General features: G+C 39.9%; 1 protein-coding gene across 2 annotated transcripts in view; it reads right to left on the minus strand.

Moving 5' to 3' along the window:
- frmd3 (FERM domain containing 3) overlaps window positions 1-12,361 on the minus strand; it is a 52,090-nt gene that overhangs the window by 35,542 nt on the left and 4,187 nt on the right. For both annotated transcript variants that reach the window (XM_018669321.2, XM_018669320.2), the window contains exons 2-3: window positions 1,730-1,834; window positions 345-387 (exon numbers count right to left, since the gene is read on the minus strand). In XM_018669321.2, the coding sequence (XP_018524837.1) occupies window positions 345-387; window positions 1,730-1,834 (148 nt within the window). The remainder of the gene's footprint in view (window positions 1-344; window positions 388-1,729; window positions 1,835-12,361) is intronic.

The following is a 12,361-nucleotide window of genomic DNA, read 5'->3' on the forward strand; positions in this document are numbered from 1 at the left end:
TTTATGCGGTATGATACATCCAGGTAGTTGATCATTATTTCTTAAACTTTTTGAATATCCAATGGTTTTAACACTGTTGCATGTGTGCTGTCATGACCCTGTTAGAGTCCCTGTGGTGCTGTCTGTTTGTTGTAGAGCTTGACCCCTCTCATACTGAAACGGCCCTCGGGAGACAAGCCCAGGCCTGCGTGCAACGCTTAAACAAACACATACACACACAGATATAGACACAACAATGTGAACACACATGCACATGGACGCACATCTCACGCTGTTCATTGTTGTATTCATGCACACTGATGCAAAAACACAGAAAAACAAAAAGGAGCAGAAGGGACACTTACACTTCATCTGCCTCACCACGGGCTTATTGGGCTCCAGCCAGTGCTGAGAGAGAGAGAGAGAGAGAGAGAGAGAGAGAGAGAGAGCAGGGAGGAAGTAAAAAGACAAATGTTACCCCTAAAAAAAGCTGTTGATTTGTAAGAGTGGATCAGTTAAATAAAATATGTTGCAGTTTCAATGGGCTTCAGCAAGCTGAGCACACTTTGTTTAAACTCAGCACTGTGAGGCAACAGAGCATTACAAACATCACATCAGAAAATTACATGTATTTCAATGCTTTATTTGGTATATTTCTTTTTATGTACAGCACATTACCTCATTACATAAAGATCTGACTCCTATTGCTGCTGGTGAGGTTTACATCTGTTCTATTGTATACAAACTTCTGTTTTCTAATCTAAGTTTTTCTTAAGTCCACTCTATTGTACTTGTTGTGTTGTAACACCTCTTGCTGATATTTGCCTGTGTTATTCTATTCTCATTTTGCATGTTAAATACAGCTACAGTAGAGGACAGCTGAGTTTCTGACAGAGCATCTGGTCCCTTCTGTGTGTGGGCTGTTTGAAATATGGAGACTGAGCTTGTTGTTATTTGTCACTTGAACTTGTAATGTAATGTACCGAGCACCTCCTGACTAATATCCAACATAGTCATTTTGGCCCTGCTGACTCAGTGGAGCTGTTTCCTGTTGGTAGGTGTGACCATCAGCTTCTTTATTTTTGTTCTTCTACTGTGATTATGTGCAGCCATGTAGAACATTTTGGTGAGGTCACATTTGTGTGAACTGTAAAGCATCATTTATACACTGACAAGCAGATTTTGCTTGCAGAGGCAAAACAGTGTAGAGGGAATGATACAAAATACACAGAGAGGAAAGCTGCTTGCTCTGATCTACAAAAGGAAAAAGTAATTGTGACATCTCCTTTCATTTGAATCTTTTATGAGCACTCAATGAAAACAAACTCAAAAAACACATGAAAATATTTTTCTAGCCTCAAAATAAAAGACTGGATTCCATGAGTTTCAGTGCTGAAACAATTAGTCGATTGATTATTAGTTATTATTATTAGTTATTATTAGTCAATCAAAACAAAGTTATTTGTTTAATTAAACAAACAATTGCTAATCCAAGCTTCTTAAATGTGAGGATTAGTTTTTTCCTCTGTTTTATAGAATTTTAAATTGTGTGTGTTGGACTGTTGGATGGACAAAAAAAAAGCTATTTGGGCTCTGTGAAATTGTGATGGCCTTGTTTTCACTCTCTGTCTGATACTGTATATACTAAATGGCTCATAAATTAATGAAGGAAGTTGTAACTGACAGATCAATCATGATAATAATACTAGAACCCTACTGCTTTTGGTTATTGTCTGTGCATGATAGTTACCCTCTGTTTCTCGGGGTCCACATATCGGATACCAAAGTAGTCTTTCTCGAGTAGGTTGTAGTGGTTACATACATGGTCCAACAGGAACTGGCCTTTGGTGTCTCTCTGTAAAGAAATAAAACACAAAACGCATCAGTCCAGGAAGTTATTTTGTAATCAGTCAGGTATTTTTATCTAAGTAATCTTTCCATCCATGTTGATAAATCCCATAAAACTCTCAGCTGCATCTGATACCCACTGCACCACTGTGCCATAATCATGCTGAACAACCCCCTCTTGGATAATATTTCTGTGATGCATACGTCATTTCATCATGATAAAACATGTTGATGGAAAGAAATACATCAGCAACTTTTAGGCCTCTTGGTGACGATATATCTGCTGTGGTCATGTTAGACTCAGAGCAGTAAATACAGTCCATGTAGTTCATAAAGACACTGCAGACATGGAGAGATCAATAATCACTTTGCATTTATTACCTCTTCCTCAGTCAATATCCACTCATCACATACAGATACACACAAGGATTCTCAGCTCAAAATAACACTTTTACATGTATGTAAGTCATTATCAGGCACGCACACACACACATTTGTGTAGATGTCGTGAAGTTAATTTAATGACATGCACATGCATGTGTACCTAACACACCACATAAATGAATACACTTTCAATGCCCACCTTCAACTTATTGACTTAACTGTCAATATTCTTCAGATTGCCACTTTGTTATATTATGTATATGCATCACAGATCCCCTCATGTCTTTTGATCATGTGTGTGTGTGTGTGTGTGTGTGTGTGTGTCTGTCTGTCTGTCTGTCTGTCTGTCTGTCTGTCTGTCCCATAACTGCTCTATAACCTGCTGATGGAGGTGGATTCTGTGCTCAGTTAAGCAGGACTGATTGATTCAGTAGGAAATCGTCCGTTTGCCCTTGTTGTGATTTACTCATCACCAGGGACATACATAAATGTACACATTCGCTCGCCACATTTTGTCATTAAAACAACATGTAAAACTGCCAATCAGCGCTAATGTCAGTACACCATAAAATCCCTGGATTTTTTTATTGACTGTGAAGCATTTATGCTCTCAGGGTGCTTCATGTTTTCAGCTAACAGCATCTCACTTCCCTCTACAGTTGAAAATGATTGAGAATGAGGCTCAACATCCCTGCTGTCTTCTCTTTTGTCAAATCGATGCCATGTCAGCAATGGTTGGTATGTTTTGGTCTTCCTCAGCATGCAAGCTAAGGACATTAGCTTAAGTCATTAGCTTTCACAAATTGTGTGTGCAGACATCAGGGTAAGTGACTGACAGTAGCTTATTTTGTAGTTGAATGGTCGTAGCAGAATGACACATCCAGCACTCCTGTCTAGATAGGCAATTTATCAAACTAAAGGCTACGAGCCCATACTCATCTTCAAGAAAAGTCAGAATTAAAGTAAAAGTGCATTTTTTTTTTCTCTTAAAGCAACACTCGTACCCATTTTGATTTCAGAGAGAAAATTAAATCTCAAGTGGAGCTTTGGAGAAAGAGGAAGAAGATCTTTTCCCACACGTTCTGCCATATTTCTATTCAGTCTATTTTTCTCATTACCTCTGCTTTCCCCACACTGTCATTGTTCCTTTCATTCACAAATTCCTGCATCACCACATCTGGCCAATCATCTGGCAGCATTCCTTGAATCCATTTGTCCTTGGATGTTGCTCACTGAAATCCTGTCATCATGTCTGTCTGACCTATTATCGTGCAAACCCACGCCTCCACCAACTCCAGCATATTTTGGGGAGACTGGGGAGAGTTTCCATCTTCCACCTACTGGCTTTACTCCTAGAGCTCCTGTACTCTCTCTTTCTTCATAGGGCTAGATATACCTAGAAGTAGAATCCACACAGCATCTAAAACAATTTATTTTAAGTTCATTAAAAGAGTCCAGTGACTGTAGTGTGATGCAGGTTCTGAAATCAGCACCTTCGACAATCCTGTTCGGCTGCTATTGTGGTGTGTGAGTCAGTCACCTCTCGTGTCCAGTCATCTCACATTTTACACAAACTTGAATCCCTGTGCATATGTTGCTTTTGGTAAACACTGCGTTCCCTTGCTGAGGCAACCTTTTAAACAAATGTCTTGGTGAGTCATGCCTCACCAACAATCTGTTATATGCAGTAATTGCTAGTGTACTGTAGGTGTTGATAGAACAGCCACTAAAAAACAAGATATTCCCTGTAAATGTCACAGCAACAACTCAAAAACAGCGAAAACAGAAACCATGGCCTAACTGTCTGGGATGTCACAGCTGCTTTGTGTTACAGATCAACCAAAAGGTTTAGTGACTGCATTAAGGACATACAGCTGTAAAGCAACCAACAATTTTAGGTCAATTCAATGAACGATAAAAAATAATTAAAAATAGAACAGGTACTCTGTGCACAATACACAGAAGGAGTTCATATATAGGCTAATCACACAAACATACCACACAGCACACATTATCATATTAATATTTAATTAACCAATGCTCACAGTTGTTTAGCCATTTTTACTGTAGACTGTCAGACACAAACAGCACATGATAACAACAAGCTATATTTATGTGTTTTCTCATTGTTTGGGAAGTAAAGTAATGTGATTTTTTTTTTTTTTTTTAGTAAAGTATTTGTAAATTATAATTCCTACAATTACATCTTGAAAGTCAGTATATTATATTATATTCACTAATCCCAGTAATGCTCCATCACTTCAGCTGTACGGGGGGGGGGGTCAGGTTGTTTGCTGTATTACCAGGAGTGGGGGTGAGATTAGTTTGGTCTGTGTTCACTGGAAAGACTGCGCCTGAGCTAGCTTGGTATAGGAGGTGGAGGTGTGGGGAGGTGATGAGGCTATAACAGAGAGGAAAACCACAGCTCCCAGAATTGTCTTATTTCAGTGCTGTAGGCTATTTTCGTATTTGGTTTGCTAATATTAGCCACTAGTAAGAATCACCTGCATTTGTTTACAGTGTGAGAGTGTGAACCCCACAGCAGTGTTTGAAAGTGTTATGTTGCCTCTGTACAGCCAGTATCCTCTATATCAAATAATTCAAGTATTGTGTGTGCAAGTTTCACTTTCATTGACTCGTTTTTGAGGAGGCAGAGCTTCTGGAGCGTAGCAGTGCCAATCTAACTCCTCAAAAAGTCTTAAATCATAATGATAATGATAATGACTGTGACCAATTACTTTTGCTGCTGAGTAATTACTTAAATAATGTAATTACTCTTTCAGTGACTAATGTGCTATAAGTAATCGATTGAGTAACTTTCCCCACACTGTTTTTAAAAACATGAACAGCACAGCTAGGTGAATGTCCCCTGTGACTTGTGTTACATCAGCTGTCAGTGATCTCTGAGACAGCAAATCCCTATTGGCTGATTCAGGTTTACTGTTATATCTCTGGGACACAAGTAAGCTTTAAATCAAGTCTGTGTTCCTGTGATCGTCTGGGCCTCCATGCTGGCCTGCCTGTGGTGTGTGTGTGTGTGTGCGTGTATGAGATGGGTAAAAAGTCAGTCTCTGTCTGTGTAAGCTGCATGTCTCCATCAGCATTTGTGTGTGTGTTTGTTTGTGTCTGTCCACATCTCTTTAGGATTTTCAGCTGATCTGTGACAACAGTGTTACTAAGCTGTTAAATCTGAAGAGCAAACAGACAGAAACATACACAGAGGGAGGAGAAAAATACAAGAAACAGAATGAAAACAGCCACACTGCACAAGGCGTCTCTAGCCAGATCATCAAACAACACCTTTCCTCTGTCTCGTTCTCAGGGCAGATGCTTGCCGGCAGAAGAGAGGCAAACTGACGCCAAGAGAGACGAGAGAGAACAGACCAGACAGAGAGTGAACCAAGGCCAAACTCGCCGAGAGGCTGAAAGAGAGAGCAGCTAAAAAAAAAGAGTGAATAAGAGCGAGATTGAAAGATTGACTGAGACGAGAGAGGCAGAGAGAAAGAGACAGAGTGAGGGAGAGAGATATAAAGAGTCTATGTCATGTCCAACAAGGGCTGAATACATATTTTATATATCCAAAGGCTGGTCATTAAAAATTAACCCGGTCATCCTGTCTCTACATGATCTCACCTAATGACGGCAAAGTGCTCTTCTCCCTGCTTCGCTTGAACACACAGACACATGTGCACACTTTAAATAGAGCCTCAGTGTAGAGCGTATTCAGTTTAGCAGAAGCAAAGTGCACTTTGACGTGTGTGATGCGTTGGAGTGTGTGTATCCATCCTCTACCATTTTTTTCTCGATAAAGCAACCTCCTTAAAGCCAGCCGACCAAACAATCAGTAGAAGGAGAAGATAGAAAACCATCAGCATGCAGAGCATAAAAACACACATACGGTCAATTATTTACTTCTTCGTCTATTTTGAATTCAGAAAAATGTCTGATAAACTCAGTGAAATCAATGTGACCCTCATACTGCACACTGCCATTTTAACTGTGGGACTGTAATGATTGAAGATTCATGATCAAGCTCAAGTAGTGCCACTCATTATCATTTACAAAAATCCATAGAGTTGTTTGACAACATGTTTGTGCTCTGTTTTGAGGTCATCTGCAGAATTAAAATAACAGGTTTTAAGTTTTGGATCAGGTCATACACATGGACCTACAGATGTTATTTCTAGCTACCATCTTTTGATTAGGAAAAAATAGGTTAATTTTTTTTATCATGCAACTGATGAAAGTTTTTGTCAAGATGGACAAGAGAGTCTTTAAGGATTATGGAAATACCTTCCAAGCTGTGGTAAGTGTTGTTAAACAACCTGCAGATCCACCAGGGATTTTTCCTTCTGAAAAATGGTTGCTTAGCACTGTGACGACAATGCAGTGATATTACATGAGAGAGACAAACTGGGCCAAATCAGTCATCCACTGATATGAAAAATGCTTGAAGTTACCTTTAATAATAAAACCTTAGGTCATGTGTTTTAACAATGAAACAATTCACTTACTGCCTGATGTTAAAATCTTCATGGTTGTGGTTTAAAACCTGTGTTCTGACTCCTGACTTACTAACATCAATGTCTCAGGACTTTATGACCACCATGAGTCAAGCACTAGGACCCTGGGTGCCCTGGCCCAGTTAAACACCGTTTGTTGTTTAATTAATATGCATGCCAGCTCAATTATGACTGGTCCTTATCGACTTTGACGCAATTCGTTTCATGACACGGCATACGTAATTGGCTGAAACACTGTGAGGAGAAAGAGCGTTAAATTTCTGTGATTCTGTGCGAAGAAACCGACACACAGTCCTGTCTGCTTACACAGGGAGGGAGGTGAAGGAGACAGAGAAAGAGAGTAGTGAGTCTTAAAAGATAATGCCCCCCCCCTCCTTTTTTTTTTTGTTACCTCCGCACAAACCAATTTAAAAAGCCTAGAGGCTGCCTTAAAGACACATGCTACACTAATTCATGGCTTTTCTCTGTTGTCACTGCTGCTACTCTTTAGGGAAACAGAGATTTAAGATGCTACTGGACCAATTAGCCAATTTATTTGCCAATTAGGATGAGTGTGTAAGCAGGCTTTTGTGCATGTGTGACAACATTGTCCTCCTATTATCAACAGTGCCAATATTTCTAAAGCCAGTTTGTATTTACCACCCAAAACTCCAGCCCCCGAGCCAATGAATGGATCGATTCAGAGGCTTGACCAGGATACAAGAGAGACAAATCGATGTGCTGGACGCGGGGTGTGGGAAAAGCAATGCAGAGGATCAAAGAAGAGGAGAAGACCTGAGTTAAAAGCTCTTCTCTTTCTATTTCTCAGGATGCAGGAACACATTTTTGAGCAAACATATCCTCAAACATATTAATTTTCCATCCCCTTGGCATCCAGTTTTCCTTTTTTATTCTCCCTGTAGCAGCTTTAGTTAGACAAGCAGATTTTTTAACACAAGACTCACTTATGCTGCAAGGTTTTGCAATTGAAAAGTACATTTCTGCAAATGTTAACCTGACACACACACACACACTATTCTTTTTATATTTTTCTGTCGTCTCCACAAGAATTTAAAATGAAGTTTGAGCAATATGTGGCTGTGCAGCATGAGTTTGTAATGACTAAGTCACCAGCAGCTAATTGGTTTTAAATGCCTAATTCTGACTATTTTAATGACTAGACTGCTGGAAAACATGTAGGGAAAGCTGTGGTAGTAATATCTTAAAACAGATTTTAAAAGTAAGCTACAGAGTTGAGATGCAAATACAATCATCCTCTGAGGCTACGCTGACTGCAAGATTGGAAGATCAAACACTTCAAGTCTGGGAGCTGAATTATGGAACACATCCAATCTATATTAAGGAGAGAAACCTTTAGAAAGAGATGCTTGACCTCACCACCTCCATCTCACCCCCTCTGTGTTGGCCTCCCATCATCACAGCATTTATCAGTACATGTCTTATTAGTAAGCCCATGCTGTCTCTGTTGCATATCTGAAAGGAACAATTGAGCTGAGCAGTGTGAAGAGACAAAGCAGGACATCATATATCAGAGTGAAACCCACACAGCTCCAGTGAGGTATTGATCTAGTGAGCTGCATTACAGAGTGTGTTAGGTTTAACCTCTTCAACCACTGACCCACAACAGTAATGGACTCTTGCCTGGAGCTACAGACTTGGCATATGGAAGGGCTTTGAAACAGTTTCAACTCTTACAACTAGATCGTCCAATTTAAAAGACATTTTAGCTATTTTTTAAACACATCATCATCATGTTGGGATGTTAATGTCTGTTGGCTGGTCAACCACTTGGGTCCAGACTGAAATCTCTCAACAACTACTGGCTATGATATTCATGTTCTCCTTAGGATGAACTGTAATAACTTCAATCCCCTGCCTTTTCTTCTGGTGCCATCACCTTGTCAAATATTTACTTTGTCCAGTACTTTGGTTTCTAATCAAATACTTGCAAAACAAATTCCCATCAGACTCACATCAGATGTATTTTTAAAAAAAAGTAATAATCAAATGTTAGCTCATCAGCATGCTAAACTAAGATGATAAACACATTATACATGCTGAACATCAGCAATGTTAGCATTGTCAGCATGAGTATGATAGCATGCTGATGTTAGTGTTCAGCTCACTCAGCCTCACAAAGCTGCTCTGTTTTGCTGTTTTTGTGCTTGTTCTAATCATTCTTTTTTGATTTTGTGTGCTAATTGTTTTAATTCATGAAGCACTAATTACAGTAAATCTTACACTTTACAAGTGGTCAGCAGTAATTTCCTCTGTGCAATGTTGATGTCTGTCATCATGTTTTTTTGTTTTTTTTTTTGTTAAATGGGTCAGTATATAGATTGCTGAAACACTAATCTCCCATGTTAAAATGCCTTAAATAATTGTTTTAGCAAATATAGGTCCAGTAATAATCTTATAGTTTCAAATATTTATATATTAAGTGGATAATCCTTCCCATCTCTGTGAGCAGCACCCATAACAGTGACTATGACCTTGTTCCAGTGTCCCTTTGTCCCTCATCATCACCTGCAATGCTGCAGAGACGCTCGCATTCACACATAACATGCACATGAAGGTATGCACAAATCAACACACAGGCTATAAAACATGTCATATGCACCTACACTCACACACTTCACGTTCACGGGTGGGCACACCGCCTAATAAGCTTAGAGCTAGAGCCGTAAATTATCAATATATGGAGCAGAACCAGTTCCTATTACAATGGATCGTCATCACTCTTGCTCTATGTGCAGCTGGACACTAACTCATAGGACGGCAGGAGAAAGAACGTGTGATGATTGCATGACTGTAGACCCAACGCTGCAATTATGAGTGCGTGCACATGATGGCTTCATTGACGGAGCTTATCTTTGCACCACAGGATGTTCCAAATTTTGTGGCAGTCAAACAAACGATCCATGATGGACAAAAGAGAGGCTGTGTGTGAGTTTGAGCATGTAAAAGGTCTGTTTGCTCGCTTATTTGCATGTTTTTTGCACAAATTAATGTTTCTCTGTCTGCATGTGCTTGCTCCTGCCTCTCTTTTTTCTTTTCTAAAGTCTAACCGTATGATGCAATAAGCTATGTTGTGTGTTTCCTCCAAGAAAAGGGGTTAATGCAGCACGTATGCACGCTCACACAATAACGATGTGGTCACACAAACACAAAGAACATTCTGTCCTCTATATAATGTTCAGCTTCACAGATGGCGACACATAACAATAGTTTTCTCTTTCGTCTGTTTAAATTCCATATTCATATATAATATAAAAACAAACAATATAAATGCAGATGCGGTTGAACTGGTGTTTGAACTACAGCAGAGATGTTTGGTTCAAGCAGCCTTTGCAAAATTAGAAAAGTATACCAGCAAGCAAAGTATAATACATTGCTTTTGGACTTACATGCTGTTACTATAAATGCATGAAAATACATACATGATTGTGTAGTTTGTTACTGTTTGATATGTTTTAATTGTTGTATTGTTCATTTTTAATTTATGTAACCATGACTCCCTGGAAGGCAGTACAGATAATGAGGTCCTAGAGTCTCCTATAAACCATGGGCACTTATGGCTTAAGGTAACAATCGTTGATGTTACCTCTGTTGTTTATTGCATGGTTGCTTCTTGTTTAGCTTGTTTAATATACGTTGTCTGTTTTTAACAGATGAGCTGTCAAAGCATTTAGAAACAGTTTTTCAAAAGGTGGTAGAAATATATGTGTGCTGCAGTTGCTTTTTCTCCTGTCACTTTCTCTGTCCTGTTCTAACAAATGACCACATACCTCCTTATTTGTGAACACATTCATATATGCATTCATTTTACCAATAAGATAAACAAGCTGCTTGTCATATCTGTGCTTGTTGCATGAACACATGTCATTTTAAATACGTGTTTACTGTGGTTATCATCAGGCCTGGTGATGGTGAGTAAGGAGGCTGTCCTTCAAATGGTTGATCTGGTGCTGAAGTGTCCTTGAGCAAGACAATGAATAAAAATCAGCTGCAGGTGTAACTTCGGACTTATCTCAGTCTTTCTCCCTCTGACTACCTCATCTCCCCTTTTTCAAAACCGGCCTGCTCTGCCAGTCTCATCTCAAATCTGTTTCATGTTTTAATCTGCTTAATCTGTTTTTTTTTTTTGTTTGTTTTTTGTTTTTTTTTGGTTTTTTCCATAGCTGCTCCACCTCATCTCCTCTCCAATTCCTTCCTTCACCCTGTTGATTTGTTGCTGTCATTCTCACAGCTCATATGTTGTGGCCAACCATGTCATCCTATATTTTGTCTAATCAACCATCTCTCTTTCTTTCCCCCTCACCCATTTTTTTTGAGGTCAGGAGGGAAGGCAGGACAGGAGGGAGTCCTGTCCTGCCTTCTCATCTTGCTCTGCCTCCTCTCAGTTGCAAATACAAGTCAGAAAAAGGATTATTTCTCTTTAGTCATCTTCGAAGGAGCATCAAAGAGGCGCCAGCAAGTGGGATAAGAATAGAAAACTGATACTATTTATAACTTGCTCCAAAGAATGCCTACCAGCCGAAACAATAGCACTGCCTCAGCATTGCTCACACACACACACACACACAGTCACCCACAAAAAAAGCTGGTAAGTAAAAGACCAGCACCACCTCAGCTACACACACTCACACCTCTCCTTGAGTAAAAAGCAGATGCAGTGAAAAATAAAACCAGCATCCATACACATTTTTAAATAGTCTGTGGTAGTGATGTATTGATAAGGTAACCTGCACAAGAATAGAAACAGCACAATCAGCTGATATATATTCGAGCTTTCACAAGGTTCAAGTGATTGCAAGCTATTTTGGTGCCAGTCAGTCATTTCTTGCTAAGTATGGTGAATTAATGTCCATAATTGCAGAACTTTGGCTCAGCGGCTACTCTTAAATCTTTCATTCAGGCGAGCCACAGTTACCCCACCCTCCAAACACACACACATACATGTGCACACATATGTACACACTCGTGGTGTAGCGCATCGCTGACAGCTGACTGATGTTGGCCTCATGAAGAACAGTGATCTCCCTTAATTATACATGATGTGTCACAGAGAAGGAGGAGGAAGAAAGAGAGAGTTAGAGGGGAGGGTGGAAGAAGATATAGATGAGAGATGTAAAAATAGAAAGTGAGAAAAGGTAGTCAAAGGATAAGTGGGGGTGAAAGAAGGGAGCAGGAGAGGAAGGAGTGGGAAGATGAGAGCTCGGAGGAGACGAGGGAGGGAAAGAAGAGAAGGACTGATGGGAGGATGAGAGGGAAAAGAGTGGATGATGAAGGAGAGAAGAGCTGAAAGCAGAGGAGGTCACTGTGTATTGATCCTGACGTGTCTCTCCTGCAGCAGGTCTGACTTAACATTACCACTGAACATGAGAGCAGCAGGCTGCGCACACTCACCCCTCCCCAGGGCTGTCGACGCACATGCAAAGCACACACACACACCTGCGCAAACACACAGCCACATACCCCCACACACACATACACACCCTCTCCCACTGCCTTATATTCGTCTGTAAAGCTACTCTTAGTGTCACAGTAAACAACTTAAAAATAAATATGCTCTGCTGGAGTCTGTCATCGTTATCTATTTTAACATGTTTATACACTATACTGTA

The sequence above is a fragment of the Lates calcarifer genome, linkage group LG13 (assembly GCF_001640805.2).
Source record: "Lates calcarifer isolate ASB-BC8 linkage group LG13, TLL_Latcal_v3, whole genome shotgun sequence".
Classification (NCBI taxonomy): domain Eukaryota; kingdom Metazoa; phylum Chordata; class Actinopteri; family Centropomidae; genus Lates; species Lates calcarifer.